Source organism: Tachypleus tridentatus, chromosome 4 (assembly GCF_004210375.1).
Source record: "Tachypleus tridentatus isolate NWPU-2018 chromosome 4, ASM421037v1, whole genome shotgun sequence".
NCBI lineage: Eukaryota > Metazoa > Arthropoda > Merostomata > Xiphosura > Limulidae > Tachypleus > Tachypleus tridentatus.
Window position 1 is genome coordinate 40,305,692 of NC_134828.1, and position 26,948 is coordinate 40,332,639.

Below are 26,948 nucleotides of genomic sequence, written 5' to 3' on the forward strand. Positions count from 1 at the left end.
ATGAGGTATATTGAGCAGCAGCTACAGAATGTCCTCAATTGCTTACTCAATTGCTGCCAACGAGGCATTAACTCTGATCCTGAACTCCATATCAGCAAAGTTGTGCTGCCTGTAGTCTCTGAGACAAAGTTCTTGGGGCTTATCTTTGATCGTAAGCTGACCTTTATACCACACATTAAGCAGCTACGGGTCAAATGTACAAGAGCACCGAATATCCTCTGTGTCCTTTCTTCTACCACTTGATAAGCAGATTGATGTTTTATGCTAAAGATATATCGTGCTCTTATTTGATCGAAACTAGACTATGGATCACTGGTTTATTGCTCGGCCAGGATCTTGGCCTTAAAGATGCTGGATCCTGTTCATCATCAAGGACTTCAGCTCTGCACCAGAGCTTTCCGCACTACCCCAGTTCAGAGCTTATACACAGTTTCGTGTACCTTCTTTGCACCTCCACCATTTGCAACTGTCTCTACTGTATGCTTCGAAACTTCGTTTCTTACCAAAGTATCCCACCTGGAGTTGTGTTTTCCTTCCTTGGTTGGCTATACTTTTTCAGAGCAGACAATCTACCATTTTTCCTTTTGGCCTTCATATCCAGGTGCAGTTGGATGAATTGGGTTTGTCCTTGGACAACATTGCTGTATCCACTGGTCAGTCCATCCATGGCTTATTATAATCCCCAAATGTGACCTTTCATTAGGTCATATGAGAAAAGCAGACACTCCAGATTGGAAATACTGTCTGTTTTTTGCTGAGCATCTTTTGAACCATCCTTCCATTCCTATATATATATATACATACAGATGGTTTAAAATCAGGTGACTGTGTGGGTTCTGCCATGGTTAATTGTGGTTTGGTGGTTGCATGCAGAATCCCCTCTACAGCTTTTGTGTTCACTGCTGAACTGTATGCCATTTCTCTTGACCTGAATGACATAGAAACTAAGCAGTACTCAAACTACACTATTTATGCTGACTCGCTTAGTTCGCTACTGGCTCTGGAAACACTTCACATTAGTTCACACCCTGTTCTTGCTGATATTCAAAACCGACTTGCCCATTTCTCTTTAACATCTACCTCTATCCAGTTTTTCTGGATACCAGGCCACGTTGGTGTTCATGGGAATGAGCTTGCCAGCACCACAGCTAAATCTAACTGCTCTGGCACTATCACTGCTGTGCTTGTTCCATACATGGATTATGGTCCTGTATTCAAGACTCAGCTTCATGCCAGTTGGCAGTCGACTTGGAGTGAGAAACATGAAAACAATCTTTTCCAAATAAAACCCCATATTGGACTTTGGCTGTCTTACTTCCATAAGGTTCAGGAAGAGGAAGTTGTCCAAACAATGCTACACATTGGTCACAGTTTTTTAACTCATGGTTTTCTTTTATCTGGACTGATGCACCAATATGTTGTCTGTGTAACACTCAGGTCACAATAAGTCACATTTTACTGTCTTGCCATCGTTACAACTCTCAATGACTGCACCGTTTTAAACATGTTCTGTTTCAAGGTTTATCTGTAACGTTAGACAGTGTTATTGTCGATGGTGACACTGTTCACCTTAGAAATGTTTTCAGCTTTCTAAAGGCCATTAATCTTTAATGCTATTTAAGTTTTTTAGTTTATACATCAGACCTTTTTTTAATGTGATTCCCTTTTAAGAATCAAAGTATGTCTAGTTCAATTTTAGATTAGAAAATGGCCATAATGTCAAATAACTCAAAACCAGGACTGGAAAGGCCAACTTCAAGTGACTAATGGTGGTTTTTGAACTTACCTGTCAGTCTTCCTGGCAAGGTATGATAATTACAATTATGCTGCAGAAAGTTCTTTACAACTTGTATTACTGTAGTTTTTCTCTTACTGCTGTAGACGAGATGTAAAAATTGGATTTAATGCTATTTATGTTTTTAATTCAAAAATTCAAGTTTGTTGTGTTTTACTTAATTTCCTTTTATGAATTTTAATAATTTTACTTTAATTTTAACTTCTTTGTCTGTCTACCATTCCTTTACTCCTGGCTGCACTATTGGAGTAAAGGAATGGTAGACAGACAAAGAAGGGAAAACCTGGCACTTTCACTAAGAGACAGACACAGAGGAAAGGCAACAGAAATGTGTATGCCATGGTTGTAGAGTCTAGTCCAACAAGAAAATAACCAGACAAATCCCACACATGAAGATGAAGAAATGATATCTGTTGATAAAACAAAATTGACATCCAAGATTTAAATAATACAGAGAGAAGATACTAGGAACAGAAAGGGGTCTGGATGCTTGCAAAGAAAAAGAGAAAAGCAAGGATGAGTTGATCAAACAGATACCATGAACAGGACCCAGATTAGTCTCCTATATCAAAGTTAGGACTGAAGGAAAGAGACAAAGAGCCTAGTTGAGAGCATCAATAGCCATAGTATGAGGAAAAGGAAAGCACTTGAGTGAAAAATGGCAGCAATGACATCTTGCATGAACCCCAATATGTAGGAAAAGAGGAAACACAAAATAACAATCCAAAGGCTCATCTCCAAGAAGGGCAAGGATTGAACATAAGGAAGGGAAGTACAAAACATAATATACCTTAATAACAAATCCATTAGAAGGGAAGGACTCTGGGCAAGTCCCCTGAAGTAACACTCAACCAAGAGATTCATGAGGAGGAAAAGGCTGTCAAAATCCAAAACAAAAAGATCGCTGAAAAACTTACAAGAACAAGTGTATTCTGATTGTTGTATGAAATTGGTCAACTCATGATGGATGAGAGCCACCAATTCACAAACCTAGAATTGTGGTTTTGACCAGTTGGAAGTGGTTGGTAAATCGACTGTCACAATAAAAGCCAGTTGTAGTTTGAACCACCTGAAACTGCAAGTGCATAACTTCCAAAATGTAAAGAGGAAAGTATACATATTGAATCAGAACACTCCAAAAAACAGAATGAAATTACCAGAAGAAGAAATTAATAAAGAGTAAAAAAATGTAGTCAGGTGAATTAAACGAGTGAAAAACACATCTAAATCAATAACTGATTAACACATGCATGATTAAGAGGGCTCTAGTTATGATAAGGCAGTGTCACTTCTATTGGTGAAAATTTGCTGCAGGTTAGAATGCAGTAATTAATAAGTGAAAGTAACACGACTATTGGAGAGCAGTACAAGTTGAGAAAGCTTTCTGTGAGAAAAGGCAAGATATCATATCCCAAACATTACCTGCTAAGTGACCAAATAAATAAGAAAGTATGAGTAAACGATATATTTGTGTTATTTGTGCAGAAATAATGAAATGGAAATAAACATTTACATCCAGATATACATGTCAAGAATAAGTTACCATTTCCATATGCATAACAGTCAGTGTTTAGAAATGACCAATGAACCATTATCAAACATGATATTCTAAGTTGGGCATAGTAAAAAGGAATTAACTATGTCAAAACATTATCTCCTATGGATACATGTAGAGGAGCAATGTCCTATGGTAAAACATTAACCCCAAAAAGTAACATATTAAGCAGTAATGGTTGGTTAGTTTGGCATTTTATGGTGCAAAGCAACCAGGCTATCTGCACCAAATATCTGATAAAAAGTTAAAATTAAAGTAAAATTATTAAAATTCATAAAAGGAAATTAAGTAAAACACAACAAACTTGAATTTTTGAATTAAAAACATAAATAGCATTAAATCCAATTTTTACATCTCGTCTACAGCAGTAAGAGAAAAACTACAGTAATACAAGTTGTAAAGAACTTTCTGCAGCATAATTGTAATTATCATACCTTGCCAGGAAGACTGACAGGTAAGTTCAAAAACCACCATTAGTCACTTGAAGTTGGCCTTTCCAGTCCTGGTTTTGAGTTATTTGACATTATGGCCATTTTCTAATCTCAATTACATGCTCACTTGGAAGACCAACAAAAATGGGAAGCAAGAGAATGAGTCAGGTGATGTATTGAATATGAAGAAAAATGAAACAGCATCTATGTATATGCATCCAGAGACAACTAAGTTAATTGAAAAAGTTGATGGACCCATCCAGTACGAGTAGTAGAAGATAAGTCCCAGGAACAAGAGAGGTTTCATGGTAGGGACAAACAATGGCTGGGACCCTAAAAGGGTGAAGTCTATGATAAGCAATCCCAAAAGGCCAGAACAGGATAAAGAAGCTGATCTAGGTAAAAATATAAGTGAGAGACAAAAGAGAGGGCATTAAGAGAGAAAATATAGTTACTTTCCATGTGGTAGAAGTGTTAGGAAGAAAAAAAATCAGTACAGGGAGAGGAATATACAAGTGCAGTGAAAAAGGGAGTGATAAGCATCAACAGCACAGATATTTGAATTATGACAACTGCAGTTGAAAAGGATGAGAAAGCAAGTCTGGAAAACAAAAAAAGACAGGAGAAAGAGCAAGAAGTCAACAGCTCAAATGAGCACTGGGTGAACATGCAAAATTATAGCAAGGTCACAGTTAGATATAAGAGTCAAATGAAGAGTTTGGAGAGGACAAGGAAGGAAATATACTGTGGTACTGGGAAAGGCAAAATGCAGGTGGTCTTGTCCATTGCATTTTGCCTTTCCCAGTACCACAGTATATTTCCTTCCTTGTCCTCTCCAAACTCTTCATTTGACTCTTATATCTAACTGTGACCTTGCTATAATTTTGCATGTTCACCCAGTGCTCATTTGAGCTGTTGACTTCTTGCTCTTTCTCCTGTCTTTTTTTGTTTTCCAGACTTGCTTTCTCATCCTTTTCAACTGCAGTTGTCATAATTCAAATATCTGTGCTGTTGATGCTTATCACTCCCTTTTTCACTGCACTTGTATATTCCTCTCCCTGTACTGATTTTTTTTCTTCCTAACACTTCTACCACATGGAAAGTAACTATATTTTCTCTCTTAATGCCCTCTCTTTTGTCTCTCACTTATATTTTTACCTAGATCAGCTTCTTTATCCTGTTCTGGCCTTTTGGGATTGCTTATCATAGACTTCACCCTTTTAGGGTCCCAGCCATTGTTTGTCCCTACCATGAAACCTCTCTTGTTCCTGGGACTTATCTTCTACTACTCGTACTGGATGGGTCCATCAACTTTTTCACTTAACTTAGTTGTCTCTGGATGCATATACATAGATGCTGTTTCATTTTTCTTCATATTCAATACATCACCTGACTCATTCTCTTGCTTCCCATTTTGTTGGTCTTCCAAGTGAGCATGTAAGCAACTCTCCACACACATTTGTTTTCATTTTCTACATCAGTTGGCTCTTTCCTCTCCTGTTGGGTTTAAACTTCCTTATGTCATTAATCAAGCTACCTTTTAAAAAGATAATTGCACTTTACACTTTCTTTTCAAGTTTGCCTTTACATATATTAGAATCTAAGCAGATTGCTGGTAGTCTCCCAAAACTTGCTTATTTCCCTAAATCCATATCAAACCAAAATAACAATAACTCAAATCATTTATCTTGGCTTTGCCAGTGCCCACTGCAATATGGAGTGGCTTGACATGTTGCCCTAACAACACTTCAGTGGTTTGCAGACTCTCTTAAATATACAGGATGATTGAACAGCCTTCATATTTTGCCCATATTTGTGACACTTTAGCAAAAAATGGGAATTTTTGTTTATGGAAGAATCTTTTGAACAACCACTAATACTGAGTGAAGAATAGAGATGAATGCAGCCACTCACCAAGTGCTACTCCCATTAGTTTTTCTCCCTTGTGGGAGATATTCTGTATGAGTTGTTGTTTGCTGTAACTGTAGTTTCAGAAATGAGCATCTCTTGTTAATTTCTTTTATGTTGGTCCCTCTACCAGTTATTCATTGTGTGATCATAGCTAATTGTTTTTGTAGGGGTAAGTAACATAGTCTGAAGATAGTATTTTTCCATCCTGAAAATGTATTTCAGATAAACACTTATCCACAGAACAACCCAATGATTTAAATAAATTGTCTTTTTAGTACCAGTTCATCTATATTGAAAATACAGTGAATACCTGGAGGTCAAAGGTGATAATTTTTCAGTTTTATTGGCAATTAATTATAAATTCCAGCATTATCAGATGCTGGAATTGAAACCTATGTATCACCAATATTCTTCTGTAGGTTAATTGTATCTGCCTGACCAACAATATTAATGTCTTTATGAGGCATCACAGATATAAACTGGCATACCTTGCTTGGCTGTCCTAATGAAAATCAGTTCTTTTTTTCAAAATCAAATTTTCTTGCCTGACTTCATTCACTAAGCACTGAAAACTATTTCTGAACATGCAATCACTGCTACTTTCTCACAACTGGTTACTTCAATAATGTTAATAAATTCTTTCACTCTATTGGCATTATCAATAATTTGAAATCAGTTGTACCCCATTTTGTTTTTGCACTTTAACTTCAGTTTTTAAGAGTAACAGAGCGTGTATGTTCATGCATAGCAAGAAAAAGAAGCTGTTTTAAGAAGCTTTCTGTATGCCTCCTTAACTTGTGCACACAGAGCTGTGTTCACTTAAAGTTTAAGATGGATGCCAGAAGCAAAAAGACCATTACTAGCAAGATGACTAGCACTAGGAAAAATCTTTTCATCATCTTCAGCTTTTTTTAAAGCATTGAATTCATGAATGTGTAAGTTTTGCATAACATACATTGTAATAAAAAATTTAATAAAATAGCAAAGTTTGAATTAATAAAATAAATGGACAATATAATCTGTGATTGAAAATACAGAAGTTTATGAAGAACAATGTATAAGCCTACTAGTTTATAAGCATTAAAAATTAATGAACAGATAATGCTGTATATCAAGTAAAAACTATTATGTTTAAACTGGTGTATAAATAACAAAGGCCCAAAATTAGTTCTCTAATTACCTTAGTACATGCCTACTTGAAATAGAGATAACAAATAGTTGAATATAAAGTTTACAAATAACTTGGAAATCAGTTACAGTGAATATCGCCATGTTAGGCCTTGGCAAATGACAATTTTAATGTAAGGTAAGTTATTAAATCTGTGAATGTATTTAACACACTAGGAACTGATTTGGGAATAACTTTTTTTCCTCCATTTTGTGTAGGTGCTTCCAATTTGTACACAAACATAGGCCTTCACACTCAACATTTGAGTTTACCTTTGAATCAAAGATGATGTGATAGTATAATATATTAACTGTAAACTGATAAAAGCCTTAAAACTCAAGCACTTTTGAATGGTAGATTTTTTCTTCAGAAGCAAACTGAAGAAGGAAGGTCCACCTTCTAAAGTGCTTGAGTTGAAGGAATTTTATAATTTCGTATCAAGACTTCTTGAACATGTTTCTCTGACATCACAACTGTAAAATGTTGGTAGTTAATGGTAAAGGTTGCATGTGTAATGATGCATCTTTGCACAAAGCTTTTGCCAAAATTTTTTAGTCTTTTTTTTCTAAGGTGTTAGTTAAAGAAGAAAATCTGATTTGTCTGCTAAGCTTCTGTCTGAATGTTGACAACAAAATAGTTTCACTGATTAAACTGAGACATGTTTACAGTTGAAAGTGAACCCAGCACTGAAATGTGATGATCTTTGGTCAGTATGATAGCCCTTGTAGCCTTATATGATGCAGAAAATCAAAGTAGCCCATCAAATACAATTTAGGTCACAATGAAATTTCTTAAAGCTTTTCTGGCAGATAGGAATTTGCTAATCAATAAAAATTATTTTAAAATTTGACCTTTAACATTGTAACTTAGTTTTTCAGTTACATACACTGCTGGCTAAAATCCTAAGGTCAATGAACATAAAGAGAAAATATGCATTTTGCATTGTTAGACTCAACCACTTATTTGAATAGAGCTTCGAAAGATGAAAATAAGAAAAGGGAAAATAAAAATTAAAAACTTTTAGCATTTAATAAGGGAAATGTGAACACTATGAAATTAGCCTAAATACTAGCTGGTCAAAAGTTTAAGACCATACCAAAAAGAAGTCTTAAACAGGATAAGAAATGCCCAACAAGAGATCTCAGTAGTGAGTTTCATGGCTGTAATTGTGAATAACTTCAAACATTTGCTTTGGCATGGTCGATATAAGCATTTGCAGAAGGCTGGCTGGAATGTTATTCCAAGTGATGAAGATGGCTTCACAAAGATCATGCACTGTTTAGAATTGATGTCCATTTCTATAGACTTCCTTTGTCATCCACCCCAAACATTTTCAGTTGGGTTCAGTTCAGGCAAACATGCTGGATGGTCCAAAAGAATACCATTATTCGCCATGAAAAAATTCTTTGTCCTGCAGGCATTGTGGATTGCAGCATTGTCCTGCTGAAATATCCAGTTATTTCCACACAAGCGAGGGCCTTCAGTCAATAAGGATGCTCTCTCCAACATGCCAATGTAGCCAGGTGCTGTTTGACACCTTTGTATAACCTGAAGCTCCATTGTTCCATGGAAGGAGAAAGCATCCCAGATCATGATGGAACCTCCTCCACTGTGTCGTGTAGAAAATGTTTCTGGTGGGATAACCTTATCATGCCAGTAACGGAAGACATCTGGACCATCCAGGTTAAATTTTTTCTCATCAGAGAACAAAACCTTTGGCCACTTTTCTACATCCCATGTTTGGTGCTTCTCAGCAGAGTTTAACCGAGCTGTTTTGTGGTGTGGAAGGAGGCGTGGCCTTTGAAGACATTTATAGTTTTTAAAGCCTTTCTCTCGTAGATGCTGTCTTATTGTTTTTGAGCTGCATTTTGCATCCGTATGGTTCTTAATCTGGTTCAATGATCGGCTGGTGTTTTGCCAGACAACCCATCGAATCCTTCTGCTCAACGCCAACAAAAGTTTCTTGGGCCAACCACTTGAAATTCTCATTCCGTATCCCTCAGGACCTCTTTAGAAATTTGCAACAGCAGTTTTACTATGCCCAATCTAACCAGTGATGGCACGTTGAGAGAGACCTTGCTTTTGCAGCTCAACAATTCTGCCATGTTCAAAGTCCGTCAACTTTTTAGCCTTTGCCATGTTTTTACCCAATGTAACACAGGAGATGCCAGTAGAAGATGTTGACAACGCTAATGCTTGAACACAAATGACTAAATTTCGTTACATGTTTACCGATTAACACTTCATTTCAGTATGGTCTTAAACACTATTTACACTAATTTCATAGTGTTCACATTTTCCCTATTGAATGCTAAAAAGGTTTTTTATTTTTATTTTCCATTTTCTTATTTTCATCTTTCGAGTCTCTACTCAAATAAGTGATTGAGTCTAACAATACAAAATGCATATTTTTTCTTTATGTTCATTGGCCTTAAGATTTTGGCCAGTAGTGTATATTGGATGTCCATATAATACAACAGTATAGTTTGAAAATATCAAATTATTGTGTGTAACATCACTAGTCTAGGCCAATTAAAATTAAAGTACCAGTCTTGTCAGCCAACAAGGTCGCATCAAGTGGTCTATAAGTCTGTTGTGTCTAAACAATAACAGTTGACTGCATGAATAGCGAACGTTATGACCGATATGATGGAGATTTAATAAGCCCTCACAAAACATACTTTACAGGTGATTATAAGTATTACTGTGATAGTGTCCATCAAATATAAAGGTTTGTATTATACAAACAATTTAGTGATTTTAAATATATATATATTTAGCACTTGATATACAGGGTGGGCCAAAATTTATTATACAGTTCTTTTTATAGATTGTTGAACCTGAAGACAAAAGATGTAGATATTCTAAAATGTTGCCTTTTCTAACTGAGCTATTTTTGTAGATTAATTCTCCAAGACTTTCTGTACATATCATATTTCACTTTGAACTAAGTGGTTGCTGCTCTTTTTTTTTCTTCTTTCATGAGTAAACAATCATTTAAGTTAGAACATAATTTCTAACACCTTACTCTGAAACAAGCAATAATAAAACTAGTTTTAGTCATCTTCATAATGTATTTTTTCAAATGATATTTCTTTCTAATGAACTTCATGTGGAGGTTAGTTTCATCTTTGTTTTTTAGCATCTATGATTTTGGTTTATTCTGTAGTGATTACAGAAGCAAGTGTGAAGTGGAAATAAGTACCTGTATTTCCCATGAAATTTATCACTGCCAGCATCATTCATTTTTTCTACTCTAAACCATCAGAATTATGAAAAACTGACTATTAGTAAAGTATGTTTGAACTGATCAAACTATCCAACTATCATATTTCTTCCCTTACAAAATTTTAAGGTCTTAAAAACCTTGTGAGAAAATAACAAAAAAAACAAAACAAAACAACACCTTCCTCCTGAGTCACAAAAGGTTGATGTTGTACGTACTTTTTAACCAATCTGTCTACCTTTTGTGCAGTACCTAAGTGGAAGTATTTGTTCACTTAATGTTTAAAATATTGGTTATCAAAGTGAATGTTTTGTAGTTTGTACATAAGTGTGTATATGTACAAATCCTGGGGCCTTTTGTTTTCTTCCAGTGACCAAAAGTTCTCAAGTACATACTCTTCCATTGAAAGAAGGTCTATGTTCTGAAAAGGGAGAGAATGAAAGGGAAGAATGTCACATTAAAGATGAAAAAAATGAACATTGCATTAACATTTCCTCGTGCAATGACATGGATAAACAAGTAAATTTTTATTTTAAGTTAATTTCTTGTAGGAAGTATCAGATCTTAAAAGAAGACAAAATGTATGGCAAATTGTGTTAAATGCTTGTTAAGATTAAGGATTCACAAAAAATAACAGATAATACTTATTACCACCTGTAGCTTTCTTCAAACTGGAATTAGAGTACGTGTTGAAGATATAAATATTGTCAACAGCAAAAAAAATACTGCGTAAAGAATAGAAACTTCAGCTAGTGTATATTTTAATATTGAAAACAATTTGACAAAAATATATAGGTAAAAATGGCTTGTTTGGGTCAAGAAAATTTTTATGTAGAAGAGTGAACAACGTTTCAACCTTCTTCAGTCATCGTCAGGTTCACAAAGAAAGAAAGAGGTAACTGACTGATAGCTGACCACATGTTTGAAAAGGGTTGTGTAACTGGGTGTAGGAATATAGAAGGCGTGCTTAGATGTTTGAATTTTTTTTTTTAAATATAGGTATAAAGGTGTTCGTTTATATTGGTTTATTTTGGGTTTAAGTTGTTGTATAAGTAAGGCTTTTTTAATTTTGCGTTTGTTTCTTTATTTAGTATGTGAGTGTTTTCTATGGTTATGTTGTGTTTATTTGACTTGCAGTGTTCAAAAAACGTGTGAAGGTGACTTATTATGTTCTTTGAATCTGGTTTCCATTTTTCTACTTGTTTCTCCAATATAGAAGTCGTGGCAGTTATCACATTGTATTTTATAAATAATGTTGGTGTGGTGTTTGTCAGTGTAGTTTTTACATAGTATAGACCTTAGTTTTGTGCCTGGTTTTCAAATAAATATGGTATTAACTGGAATATCTATTCTATTACTAGTTTTTGCCAAATGTTGGTTAGTTTTCTGCTGATGTCAGGAATATATGGTATGCAGCAGTATATGGTTTCATGATTTTTTGATTTGTGAGATATATTTACTTTTGTTGGTTGATTTTGCATTTTGTCTAGGTGTGTACGTGTGATGTTTTCTATGGTTTGTGGAGGAAACTTATTGATATTGATCAAGTATTGTTTTATCTAATTCGTTGTTAATTTTATCTGGTGAGCATAGTTTTATGGCTGTGTTTATTTGGTTTCTTAGTATGTTGAGTTTTTGTTTTGTTTCATGTGCTGAGTCCCAAAGAATGTTTAGTCCAGTATGGCTGATTTTTCAGTGGATTTATGTTTAGAATTGTGTGTCGGTTCTTGTCATTTTGAGGTTAAGAAATGATATTTGATTGCTTTCTTCCTGTTCACATGTGAAGTTAATGTTGGGATGTATAGAGTTAATGTGATTGAAAAATTAAGTATGTGTTCTGAAAATCTGAATCCCGCAACGTGTCATTTACATATCTGTACCTATATAGTGGTGGATGTAATGCTGTGTTAATTGCTTGTGTTTCAACTTGTGTCATAAAAATATTGGCTAGAACTGGTGATACTGAGTTGCCCATGCTTAGGCCATTTGTTTGTATATAGTTGTGGTTGTTGAACATGAAGTTTGTCTTCATCGTGGTGAATTCTATGAGGGTTGCTGGGAATGTCTGTTGATGGGTTAGGGTCTAAGATATATAGAGTTCTAAGGCTATCTTGCAGGCTTCAGTGGTTGGAACTTCTGTAAAGAGGGATATACCATCGAAACTGGCCATTAAGGCTTTATGATTAAGTTGATTTAGATTAGACTTGAAATTAAAAGAGTCTTTGAATGAGCTGGCTGGTTATGCATATTGTTAGTGATAGGGAAGACAAACATACTGAATAATAATGAGGTTGTAACGTCATTGTACAAGATACTAGTATCCCATTCCAACGACCAATCATCCTGTTAGAAAAAGAAAATTGTTTTGCTGAATATATCTCCTACCCCACCAAAGTTTATATTTGTATTCCTTTATTCTACCATTCCCACCATTAGGTACAAAAACAAAGAAACTGAAGATAGAACAACAATATTAATCTTAAAACTTCAACCAGATCCTCTCTAACACTTTTTCTTTCAAGAGAAAATTTCAGAAATGTTAACCTCTCTTTGTATGACAATCTTTCCATTCCAGGTATCATCCTAGTTGCTACTTTCTCTGAACCTTTTTAAAAAATTTGATGCCCTTCCTTAGAAAAGGATGCACAATGTGGCTTAACTAGTAACTTGTACAATGACATAACAATCTCATTATTATTCAGTATCTTTGTTTTCCCTATCACTGATAACAACATACTTCTTGGAACTTAAAGTGCTAAACACCAAGATTTTTTTCATAGCATTGTTAAGGTTATTCCCATCAAAACTATACTTGTGATTTCAATTATGACAGCCCATGTGCATTATTTGCATTTATTATAATCAAATGCCATTTACCATTTATTTGCTCAACTCACCAAATATTTCAAACGCTTTTGTAAAGCAGTAGTATTCTCCTCGCATTTTGCAACACCCATGACCAGAATATGATCAGCTAATTTAAGTAATTTATTGACCAGTCTTTCTTATCTGTCCTTTATATAAATAAGGAAAAACAAACGCCCCAGTACAAAGTTTTGAGGTACTTTCCCCCTTGCAATATTAACCAAGTTTTAATGCACTTTATTTATAACCACCCTCTACTTTTTCCATCCTGCTATATTTCTGTAGAGTGACCTCCTACATCTGAGATATCATTTTTAATGGGCCTTTTATGCATCTTCAGCACTGGATTGCACTTAGCATATTAACTGAAAGTTCTGTATATCTCCAGCTTGCACATCTTACTATATTTACACATGCATTAAAATATTACATTTGTGTTCATCACATATTCTGCTGATTAATTTCAAAAAGCTTTCTGGTGGGTTTTACAAATTTATTGATATCTTAGAAAATTGAGAAGGTAGAATTTAACTTTTATATTTTGCCTTATTGTCATGATATAAAAAGATTGTTTAGTGTAAATGCCATTGTTTATTTTGTGAATGAATATTGTACAATTGTTCAGTTGTTTGTTTTTGTTTATTATAAAAAAGTTTAAAGCAGGCAATGATTAGAAATTGCATTTGTAACTCATTGATGTTGAGAATATGGTAAGCAGATAATTTAGTAATAAACATACTAATTGTAGGAGATTAGTGAGAAACAGCAGACAGACAAAGATGGTAGCAGACAAGAGTAAAGTCACGGCTAAGGAAAAGTTCAGCAAGAAATTCGAGTAGGAGTGATAGGCCTAACAATTAAAATAAGCCTGATATTTAATGTTAGATTAAGACTAACTGTAGAAAAGGAGATAAAAAGAATAATTTATTCCTTCACATAGATATAGAGAAGCAAAGTGAAACTTGTCAAATGATATTTTAAAGTAATTTAATAGGCCTAAGTAAACTTTTGACAAGAAGAAGTTTTGCACAAAGCTACAGGAAGGCTATCTGCACTAGCCATCCCTAATTTACGAGTGTAAGACTAGAAGGAAGGCAGCTAGTCATCACCACCCACTGCCAATTCTTGGGTTAATCTTTTACCAACAAATAGTGGGATTGACCATCATATCATAATGCCCCCACAGCTGAAAGGGTAGGCATGTTTTGTGTGACAAGGGATTCGAACCTGCGACCTTTGAATTACGAGTTGAGTGCCTTAACCACCTGTCTTCATATTCTTTTATGGGTGTTTTTGGAGACATTCAATAATTTATTCAATATCTGGATTGCACTTAATACATTTAAATTTTTGTATACTACATTAGATGTTGTCATTGGTTTTATCCTTTAACTTAAAAAAATGTTGTGTATTTTATATGTATACATTTTTTTAGTTTTAAATGTAACTCAAAATCAGAGTCTGGATAAAATTTGAAAATACTACTTACGTAATTGATTTTTCATAATCAGTATATCGTTGTCACTATATAGCAGTATTCACAAAGTTTCCTTTTAACTGTTTAGGGTTTTTGACTTTATTCAAATTATCATGTAATATATTACCAATAATGTTATTTGGAAGGCCATTTCTATTTAAAAATGTTTTAATGCCTTCAAATTCTTTATTCAGATACTTATACCAACAAGTGAATTTTTAAATGCATGAATCAATGTCTTATTCAGATTTGTAAAGCAAATCTAGAATATGTGTCAAGATTAAAGTACAAGTCAGTAAACATATTTTTTGATAAATTTCTGACTAAAAGCTGCATAATTATTGTATATTAGTAAGTCAAAGTTTTTTATTGTAATATTTGAGTTGTGTTGACAACACTTTTTTCATCTTTGACACCAAACATATATTAATCATTGTTTGAAGTGTTGTGATTAATAGTTAACATAATCATACAATAATGTTATTTTGAATACATTATTACTTAATGATAACGGTAAGATGAGTGTAACATGCATCAAGATACATTTATATGAAAGTGGCTTTTCAAACAACATTGTTTATGACTTCATATCTGATTATTTTGGTAATGTCAATAATACTAAACAGTTAGCACACTTTTGAACAACTTTTGTGACAAGTATAACCAAATATTGGCAAACATATGTTAAATGTGAAAAATTAATTTTCTATATGCAATCACATTTTATAGAGCTTACTTAGGTATTAATTTAAATTTTTCTTTAAACCTGAATGTAGATAATTTTCAAGTTCAAAGATAAAATATCAATATTGGAATATCTGATGTTGTAATTTGCTTTAAATGTTCTAGATGCATTTTTAAATTTATTGGATAAACCACTATGTGGCTCTAAGCATGTAATTTTAATGACAGATCAAATCATCTATATATATATATATATATTTGTTTTTGGTAAATATGATGTAGCAGTACTTCCTATCTAATGGAAGTAATTAGAGGAGTTTCTTTACAGTCACTGCAAAAGAATTTAAGATTGATATAATGGGAAGTTGTCTAAAAGGATCTTATGAACTTTGTTGACCAGTTTTACAGCCTGCAGTTACCAAACATTATTTAATAACTTCTTCAAAATTTTTGTATGGGAGAGTAATGAGAAAAGATTTTATATAAAAGAGGGACATTTGACTAATAGATTAAGGTCATAATTTAATGAAACAAGCTTAGGGGTTAATCAGTTAATAAAGATGTGATAGGAGATTTATTAAGTTTACCATGTGAACTTTGCATCTATTCACATCAAAAAGTTCTAATTTACCTACATGTATATACAAGACAATTTATGACAAGATTAACTTTCAGTAGGTGGAATGAGGATTGGGGGAATATTTTGGTACTTTTTGTTTACATTGTTTTCAGAAAAATGTGTGGGTTTAGATTTTTATTGTTCAAAACATCTTAATTTTATTGCATGATATTTGTATTAACCATTGACAGTGAAAATTGTTTATTTCTCAGTTTCTTTTTCATAGAAGCTATCTGTGCCCATCATCTCTTGTTTTTTTTTTACCAGTGTAAGATAATTAACTAATTGTAACACTTCCTTATAATAATTATAAAAGTAAATTTAATAGGTTTCATGAAGACCTGAATTTTCAGCAGGTTGTGACACTGAGATCAGGTTTTTATATATTGATTTTTGGATTGAGAAAATCCTTTAAAAACCCTAGAATTTTGTTCTTAATGTGTATAACACTAATTTAATAACTAATGAGTAACTAATTGTAGTAATATTAGTCAAGTGAAAACTGGCAGAGAATTCATATACAATTCCTAAAATTCAGTTTTTATATATTCTGTCTGTTCAGAATATGATAATCAAATATAATTAGAATGAAAGATTGTTAAAGTTTAATATTTACAAAACCTGGGTTGTCTTACTACATGTATTTGTACTATGAGTATAGTATTTCTAATGCTAAAAAACGTTTGATTTTTCTTCTGTTTTATTAGGATGCTACAATGCTATCTGAAGAAGGATCAGCTGATAACTTACCTTGTGTCACTGTTTCTATGGTCAAAAAAAGTGAGCAAAAAGTTTGTTTCTCTAAAGAGACCGTGAAAACATGTATAAGAAAAAATGTGAAACAAGTATACTATGAGATGTAATGTAAATGTTTATTAGAGAATGCTTTAAGAGATAATTTATTTTTGCTATCCTATTTATTTACTAGGAGCAGAAGTGTGGAAACAATGAAAGTAAATTGCACAGGAGTTAATGTTGAACAGCTTCTTATGAGTAGAACTACTACTTGATAAGTGTAGGGTTGTTTCTTTTATTCATGATGCTTACAGTATGTAAAGTCAACCAAAATTTACTCTCTAGATATATTTCAGTTAATCCATTTACTGCAATTGGGACATGTGCTTTCTAGTATTCCTACCCCTTCACACTGTGAGTGGGTCAAATGTTTCCCATTGCTGATGCTGTTTAAGCTTTCCTTTGCTGGCTTGAGGTTCATTATCTCTACTATTGCCACCAGATGGAGTCTCATTGCCTGTTCATCATCATGCATTTGAATGCCACTTGATTAACTTTCACTATCTTCTAAGCCATCTGAGTCAAGTATATCAAACATATTTATATAGTAATTAGGGTTACTACTTGCCACTGTAGTGATGTGGGCAAAGTTGGCACATAATTGTCATTCTTTTTGCTTAGGCATGTTGTTGGTTACTGAAGGGCTGGGTTGAAAACTATGAGGGAAACCAAATATCAACATTAGGTGTGATGGCAATAAATACTTTCCACCTAATTTTACTCTTGTGTTACAAACAACAATTTCAAGGAATGGTGGGAAACATTCTAGTCATAGTATGAGGGGATGGGAGCACTGGGAAGTACATGTTGCAGTCACAGTGAAAGAGTTAAATGTCAACCTCCTGTAAAAATATTAAAACTTAAATGTATTAAAAAGTTAGAAAGAAATACATATGATATTAGTTGTCAAGGCTACTCTAAATTAAAATATTTATTGAATTGCTTCATATCAATTAAATGAATATCTGATGCACACTACCCCCTTTCAAATTTAGCTGAATTTTTATGTGTTTGTACTGGTATTTTGTCATAGGTCCACCAAAGGATCAACAGTAAGTTTATAAATTTACATTGTTAAAATTTGATATTTGCCTTTAGTGGAAAGAGTGCAAAATGCCCATTGTGTTGCCTTCCACTAGGAAACAACAACAGCACTTTGTTATATTAATAACAATTGTGCAAACATTTGACATCTTAAAGCCAGTATTTAAAAAGTTATAGAAGGGCAGTACAAAAGATATGTACATTTTGTTTTATCCACAACCCCTGAAATTGATTTATAATTGAGAAATATTTACTCAACAAGTTTTAAATTTCACTAAAGTGAACAACTTTCATTATATTTTGTTCAAAAAATATTTTTCTAAATTACTTTATACATTACATCCTTTTAGATATGACTATTTTTCCTGTGCATGGTACAATTTTATATTGATCTGATCTCTGACTAATGACTTTTTGACAGATGCAACATAATGCAAACACAATTTTTGGGCTGCAGGTCAGGTAATGATCTCTCTATAGTGACTTTTCTTCATTTCAGTAAAAATGTATATACATAGTGTTTGTTATGTTCATTTATTTGATTTCTATGTGTACATGTATGTACTATAATTTGAATCAGTGATTCAACTGTTGTTTGTTGATGCCTGCAACAGGTGAGTGATTAGATGCCACACCACATAATGAATATGAATGCTGGGAAATTTTCATGTTCTATGTAATATTCTTTAAAATATGAATATCTCTACCTTGGTTATTCAATGTCATGAGAGAAAAACAATCTTAACAGCAATTAGTGTTGATTACACCAGTAGACTCTTGAGTGTTTTGATAAGTAGTGTGCAATTGTTCATGAAAAATGAGATGATGCAAACTGAGAAAACCTTCACTAGTCAATTAGCAGTCAGAATGAATGTTTTATGGAGATGCCAGATGATGAATAACATGGCTAAATAGTTCTCCTGGTATGTAGTTTATCTACAACTTGCTATATAAATATGAGGTAGGTCAACGAATAAATCCCTTACATTTTTATATAGAGATTGGTACCATCTCATGATGCTTCAAGAAAATGTAAAAAAATACACCTCACTTTACAAGAAGAGGTTAAAGCCATTAAAATGCATGAAAAGAGTGCCAAATTTGTTTATATTTCTGCTGAAGTGCAGGATGGAAAACTATAAATTTAAAAAATTGTTGTTGATAATGTTAAAATTATGAAGTTATGGGAAAGTGGTTCAATTTCTAACATGAAAGTCACCAAAGTGCATAAAACTGCAAATCATGAATTTAATGAGCTAGTGTTTTATTGGTTCTGTGATGCTAGAGCTACAAACTTTTTTGTTTTTGGAAAGTTGATTCAAGAAAAAGCTCCAATGTTGTCAGTTGAACTGAAGGGCTAGATGGCGTCACTTCCTCAAATAGGTGGTTGGAATGTTTCCAGAAATGATACAACATTTCATCTGTTATGTTATCTGGAGAAGCTGCTGATGTTAGCCAGAACATGGTAGATCTTCAGCAATGTCCATAGCAACAGCAGTCAGATACTTAGAAGAAATTTGGAACTATGAGATGAATACAAACAACAATACACTTATCACTATCAAATCTGCCAGATACGTGAAAATTCAAAGTGACACTGTTAAATGTGCAAGACAAACAAAGGTGGATGATATTTTAATGAAATAAATTTGGTGTTGTCATATTTTACATGTATGAAATAAAAATGTGAGAAATATATTTTATAAAATAAGTATTACCAATGAATAAATTATTTTACATTAAACACAAACAAAACAATTTCAAGTTGTTTTTAGTGAACTGTTATCCATAGTGACTATTATTATACTAATTTGCTATGTCATATGATTACCTATACATTAAATAAACTCATTATGATCGAGGGTTAGCAATAGTGACTGGTACAGCTTGAACTTGGTCATTTTGTGATTAACAACTTCCTAATGGATATGACTTTTTTATCATAGAAGATAGGTTGGTCATACCCAAGAGGGACTGTATTTTCATAAGATAACAATATTTAAAAAAATATTACATTTAATTGTTTATTATGGCGATCAAAGTAAAAAAACAACAACACAACCCTCTCCAGTGATGTACGCAGTCCTCTCATTGCTTCTATTTTGTCCTATGTTAGTTATATACTTTAAGCTCTCCTTATATTTATTTATTTTTAAAAATTCTTATTGTCTATTTTTCTTTGTTCTCACCCATAATTTCTGACAATAAATGTCACTATACATCACACACTTCATTCATTGGTAATGTTTCTTATGGCATTAACTATTGTAATTTCATACTTTCTGCAATCATCACCTTTCAGTACTAAACATACAGTGCTATATTTGTAAGAAAATTATATCTTTTTAAGAATAAATTATGGAATTCTGGATATGAAATCAGAAGGTGCTCATCACATGAAGAATGCATATATTATCTGGTTGTAGAATAACAACTTGTTGCACAGTGTCACAAGGTGATAAGTTTTGATTTATGACATAAAATAATGAATATTTTATTGTGCTTTTAAAGTCTTTCTTAAACTTTCTGCACCCTGTCTAAAATTGAGGGACATTTTTTTGTATTTTATTTGATCTTCAGATGTGATAGGATTTAACTTGTGTACTTGATGTGTGCTAGAGTAATTTAGTATAAGCCAAAACAGAGGCTCTTCTTCCTGTTATGAAATACTATCACAGAACATTTGTTGGAGTGCATTTCTGCTTGTTTGGTGCTGCCTTTTATTCCAAAAATATCAAACACAAGGAAACACAGGGAAGCAGTAATTACTTTTTACATTTTCATTCATTATTTTTTATCAGTTTTTAACACTTTTAACCAATGTAAATAAGGTGATTTTAATACTGTTAAATTTAGCATTGTTGTATGCCTGAAGAGTGTCTCAAGCAGTCTCTTCAAGGTTTCTTTAGTAATGATACCTAATGCAGTTTGATTTAGGTAGCATCTGTTTGATTACATATTAAACACCAAGGAGATATTATGTAGCCCGAATTTTTGCTTTTTTTTTTAAATACACATAATATATCAGTAGTGTATAGTCAAGACAGGCAAGTTGTGCACTGTATGACCAATCAGGACCCAGCATGGCCAGGTGGTTATGGCATTCAACTTACAATCTGATGGTTGCAAATTTGAATCCCCTTCATACCAAACATGCTTGCCTTTACAATCTTTTGTTAAAAGAGTAGCTGAAGAGCTGGCAGTGTGTGGTGTTGACTAGCTGCCTTGCCTCTTGTCTTGTGGTACTAAATTTGGGGTGGCTCTTGCAGATAGCCCTCATGTGGCTTTATGCTAAAATTAAAAAAACAACACCATGACCAATCAGAAAACTAAAATGTGGCAGTAATGTTATACAATGAAATGTTGTTTTTTTTATATTTATTACTGTTATTATTTTACCATTTGTTTATTGTGTGTATCTTTAAGCTGCAACAGCTTTTTGATCTCATGTTGTGAGAGCTCTGAAGGTTTAATCTCAATCATGTCATTCTATGCAAATTATGCATGCCTAAGCTTACTCTTCCAGCAGCCACCTGTTAATAAAGCTATGGACATCATACTGCATTTAAATGGCTAGTACTTGTGTAGAAGTTCAACATCACATGCTTTACACATTTAATTTCGTGATTTGTTTATCAATTATTTATCTTTCTCATTTTCAGGGGTATACACTTCTGCCATCTGTGAGCAGCCAGAGTGCATTATTGAAGAGCTGCTAAGGCTACCTTTTGCTCAAAGAGACTTCCGAGAGAAAAACAAAATTGTTAGACATGGACGGCCAACTCCTGCACTGCCAGGCCTAAGTAAAATAGGTAAAAATTTTGTCCGCCATTTTCAAGTGAGTTCTTATGTGAAATCAAAGTGGCTAACAGGTTGTCCAAAGAAAAATAAGTTATTTTGTTGGCCTTGCATCTTGTTTGCAAGTGAGAAACATGTATGGAACTCCAAAGGTTATAGTGATTTGAATAATTTGCATACAGGTTTGCTGAAGCATGGGCGCTCACAGAAACACATAAGGTGCTGGCTTGATTTGAAAACTTTTTGTAGCACTCACGTAGAACTACAGATTGATGAGCAAAGACATGCTGCTATTGTACAGCACAATGAAAGAGTCAGAAAAAATAGGGATGTGCTACACAGACTAATTGACATAGTAATCTACTTAGGTAATCAAGAACTGGTATTTCATGGGCCCTCAGAAGGCCAAAGTTCAGTTAATCATGGGAATTATGCCGAACTTACACGTTTGGTTGGCAAATATGATGACAGATTAGCAAGCCACATGGAAAGTTGTAATGTATTCTCTAGGATGTCAAACAGAATTCTAAATGATCTAATTGAGGCAGTCAAGAATGTAATATTAGCTGAAATAAAGAAAGAAATTCATGAAGCCAAATTTATTGCAGTGATTCTTGATGAAACCTCTGAAGTATCCAGTGCTTCCCAGCTCTCAACTGTGTGGCGATATGTGACTACAGATGGTGTAGTAGAGGAGCGGTTTACTGGCTTCACGGATATTAATGCAAATAGTTCGGTAGCATTGATTTCAGAACACATTTTTGCTTGTGTTGGAGAAATGGACTGTGCAGATAAGTTAGTAGCACAAAGTTATAATGGTGCAGCAGTAATGACTGATAAATTGAATGTTTTGCAGACCAAAGTTAAGGCTAGATGTCCTTGTGCAATTTTTGTTCATTGCTGTGCACACACCTTGAATCTTGTCCTATCTCAAGCTTGCATGATTATCAAAGAGTGTAAAATTTTCTTTTCAACATTAAATGGACTTGTGTCTTTCTTTTCTACTTCATCTAATCAGAAGAAGGCTCTGGATGACATTGTACAGAGACGAGTTCCAGGGGCTGCACCAATTCTGTGGAACTATTCGGCACATCTTGTTAACATGGCTAAGGACTACCTACATTCACTTACTGAACTATTTGACCAGATCATTGAAAACCCATTAGACTGGGATCAGAATACAGTAATTTCAGCCAGAGGCTTTCAGCACAGCTTTAAAGACCCTAAGTTCCAGTTTTTACTTAATGTTTTTTATGATGTATTTTCACATACTGATGTGTTGTTTAATATACTGCAGTCAAAGATTTTAGACATTAGATATTGCATAAGTGAAGTGAGGAAGACTACTGAGATAGTACAGAACAAAAAAGGAGACTTTGAGAAATTCTATTCAAAACTAGAGGAATCCACTGAATTTTCTGCTGAGATACATAGACAAAACCACAGCAGCAACCCAAAAGAGGGGTATAAAATATTATACATTAAGGTGTTAGATACAATAGTTATGCAATTACAATGTCGATTTTCATCACTGGAAAATTTCAAGTTCCTGGAGCTATTAAATTTCAATAAATTTGATCAGTATAGAAATGTTTTTCCAGAAGAAGCATTAACTTCCCTAAATGAAATGTATGGACACTTCTTTGATGCTGTACGGCTGCATAATGAACTGACTGTAATGTATTCATCACAAAAAGGTTTTGCAAAGAAAAGTGTTGCAGAGCTACGTGTATACATTCATATGAATGACTTAAGTGATGCCTTGGCTGAAGTGTACAAGCTCTGTGATTTAGTCCTTACTCTCCCATCTAGTACTGTATCTGTTGAAAAAACATTTTCAGCAGTTGAAAGAATAAAGACATATGTGAGAAATGCTACATTGCAATCATATATGTCAGGACTGGCCATTATGTCAATTGAAAAAAAGTTACTTCACAAGCTTAAAAGTCAGGAACATTTTTATGATGCAATTATAGAAGAATTTGTGAAACAAGATCACTGGCTGGATTTCATCTATAAATAGGGTGGGAAAACCTGTTCTCTGTATGTCTTTTATTCTTTTTATTTTAAATTTTAGAGGTATATTACATTAATAACATATTAATGAATAGCCTGCTTGAATACCCACCACTGTGATATACTTTTCATTAAGTATTATATATTATCCATTCTATATTATCTGAATGGGTGTTTTGCTATGATCCAAGTCGATATTGATTATAGAAAATATTATAAAATTAAAATATTATAATAAGATCTGTTTTATGACGTAAACACCTAAAAATTAATCAAATGATTACTAGGCTTGTTTATTAAATGTCATTCAGGAAAGCTGAAAATATAAAATGTGGAATTTTTCAAGTACTTATTATATTTTCCTCTGGTGTATCTTCTTCAATTCTCCCATTCTCTTATTTTTTTTCAGCTTTGTTTTGTTTCTCCCTCTTCCATTCGGCTGTGCCATCATTTCAACTTTATGAATAGAATTTTTCTGGTTCCTTGTAAGATGTTCCAGACTTTCTTTATGTGTGCCTTCTTTAATATTAGTTTGCTCAACCTCCCTCCTTATCTATCAGCTTAAATGACATATCTTTTGCAGTGTCCCACTGATTTTATTCATTCTCACTCTTGTTATTTTGTTCCCAATCTTTGATTTCTTCAAGAGGCTTTTTTTTATCAGGGTTACTGGTATTGACTATTGTTGGTTACTGGATGGCCCTCTATAATACTTTCCCGTTTACTCAGTACTGAAGAGGTTTCCTCCACATCCTTCTGCCCTTCCCAGTTTGAACCTGAATGTTGTTCACCTTACTTTTATCTTTCTTCCATTTGAACCTTTAGTTTCTTGTTTCTTGTAACATCATTTCTTTAAACATGTTTCCTCTTTTTTCAACTTTGGTCATGGATGTCCTGATGTGTATGCCATTGATTTTTCATGTTTTATTTTCCATTGCACCTACATCTCTCACTATCCTAATCTCATTTTTCTCATAAAATGTCTGTAGCATGTAACAGTGACAGTGTATTTTCTCCCTGTATCTCTACCATCTATTTCTCCATCTTTATTCCACTCTTGTTCCAATCACTTTCTCTTATTTATGTATGATCCATTGTTATTTAGCTTGTATTTCTTTTTGTGGTTTCTGTCTCTTCATTCCTTGTAATTTCTCTTCTACCTGTGATCTTTTCTCCATTGCCCTTACTAATAGTGCTCACATAAAAGGTGAGGTGTTTCACAAGAATACTTGGGATATCCTCACAGTGCTCATTCTCTTCAACAAGGCCCAATCAAGACCACAACCATTTATGGGCATTCATAAGTAAAAATGGTAGGAGATTCCTGCTCATCCCTCATACCTTGTTTAAAATCTAGTTTTCTTTTAAAATTCGGTTTTTATATTCACCTGTTGCATTTCTTACAGTGATGTGCTTCTCCACTCTCCCTTTTTCTTTCAATGGAGCCCAAGAGTCCCTGCCATTCACTGGGGCAGTGAACCATGGAGGATTTTTCCTTAATGTGACTATTTACATTCATCAGAAAATAGGGCAATGGTGTTCATTTGGATTTAATACAGTTCACCCCCTCCAGCTGGTTTTTTTTTCTCAGTCCTACTGTTGTCCAGATTTTGGGTTACTAGATGATCTGATGTTGGATTAGTGCATAGTGCAAGACCAGCCCACATAAGCCCAAACTCAGGTTGTGGAGTAAATGTTATTTTTCTGTTTTGTGTCATTTGACTTAAGATAAAGATGGAATGGACTTTCTTGCTAGTGTAGACTGGACAAAGAGTTCCAGATGCTGCTTTCATTTGGACTGGATTTGACCCTTATGTATTGTCTGATTCACCTGGGGCACACTACACATACAGAATTTCCAAGAGCCTGTGTAGGTTCTGGATTGCACTTATATTTTTTGCTCATCCTAACATGTCCCATCTTTATACATGAAGTGTGTACCATGGTACAGATGAGTTGTGGCATTTCATAGGTGTCTCTATAACGTTCCTTGGTATCAAGTGTCACTTTCTATGGGTTCCCTTTGTATGGTTCCCAAAGGGGTTCATCTAGAAAAATTTAGCACCAGTCTCTCAACCAACATTGAAAATGTATTTCCCATAAATACGTCTACTCACACTTCCCATTTGTCATTTCCACTTCAGGTTGCATCTGTTTTTTTGCCTAATCAATGCAATGATTGAGCAATTAGTATAGAGGATGTCAGCTATGTTACGAGGTGTATTGCACTCCTGTTGGTGGAGAGATATTTACTTGCATAGAGCAATGTAGCAATATCATGTAAGTTTAGGTGAAAGAATCAAGGCTAATATTGAAACAGAAAGCTTACACCTAAAGTGTAAATAAGGAAAACTACATAAAAAATAAATAAATCTATTGAAAATACATTTTTTATAACAAGCTCTTCACTAATCTCTTGGAGTTCTGTTTAAAACCTTTTGTTTCTCTTCTTTGAGCCTTCTTCTAATTAGTTACTTCTTAAGAAGTAAATGTATTTTTCCAGCACCTCATGAATTCTTTCTTTGTCCATATAAAGCTCATTTCAAGCTATCTTTCCATTCTTTTCTCAGAATTCTCTTCAGATAAGGTGTTACTAGAAAGGTTTACTTTCTAGCTTTTCTTATACATTCTATAATGGTTTTCACATTTTATGAGATAGTTATTTAAAATGTGACAATTGTCATTGAAAAATTTTATGCAACAAGCTAGCAGAGTTAGTTTTGTATGCTTGTTGAATGGGATAAACATGAAAATAATTTTTAATAAAGATTTGAGTCATCAGAATGTCTTGTAGTTATCTAATATACTCATTAAACAGGAATCTTAATTTACCTGATTTGATTATTTTTATTTTATTTAATTAATATAAAAAGGTGTTTATAAACGTTGCAACTCAATAAAACCATAATATAAAAAGTAAAGTAAAAACAATGTAATTTAAATAAAATAACCAAACATCAACAAGATGCCTTTATCAAGCCTTAAGCAATTTCCAGTTATATGACTCCTTTGTTACATATCATACACATATTTCTGCGTCGAGGTAAACTACTTATACCTGGTTATGACAAAACATTCTCCAAGCATTGTACATATATTACTGTGTTGATCGTGTAATAAAGTTTTCTTTTTTATCCTTTTAAGCCTTATCCAACTTATCTCAAATTATCTGATGTCTTCTCCTAGAAAACTGTTCTGTAGCTTTCAGACAAATATAATTAAAAACATGCAAATATTTTCACAATAGTATGTGGCACTCAGCTGAGTTTCAACTAATCTGCACAAAAACCTAAGAGGAACTTGAAAATAAAGAAGTGGGTAATGCATTCTTAAGGGGTGATAAGTTCTTAACAAAAAGATGTTATTCTTTGTGATGTGCTGAACAATTTTAAATAAATCTTAAAGTGGATTGATTTGTTTACTGACAAAGTTCTGCAGTTGTGCAGAAACAAAAATATAAATTTTTTTCTCTTCATGAATTACACTAAACAGATATCTGGAAATGAAAGAATATTGATTCTAAAATATTTTTGGTTTAAAATTGTAGAAATGTAGTTATTTACT

At 33.4% G+C, this 26,948-nt stretch overlaps 1 protein-coding gene across 4 annotated transcripts in view; it reads left to right on the forward strand.

Moving 5' to 3' along the window:
- LOC143248909 (zinc finger MYM-type protein 1-like) overlaps nt 1-26,217 on the forward strand; it is a 37,983-nt gene extending 11,766 nt beyond the window's left edge. For all 4 annotated transcript variants that reach the window (XM_076497887.1, XM_076497888.1, XM_076497889.1 and 1 more), the window contains 3 exons: nt 10,457-10,605; nt 16,439-16,511; nt 21,233-26,217. In XM_076497887.1, coding sequence (XP_076354002.1) covers nt 10,457-10,605; nt 16,439-16,511; nt 21,233-23,391 — 2,381 coding nt within the window. In that variant the 3' untranslated portion in view covers nt 23,392-26,217. The remainder of the gene's footprint in view (nt 1-10,456; nt 10,606-16,438; nt 16,512-21,232) is intronic.
- Nucleotides 26,218-26,948: the final 731 nt, after the last annotated feature.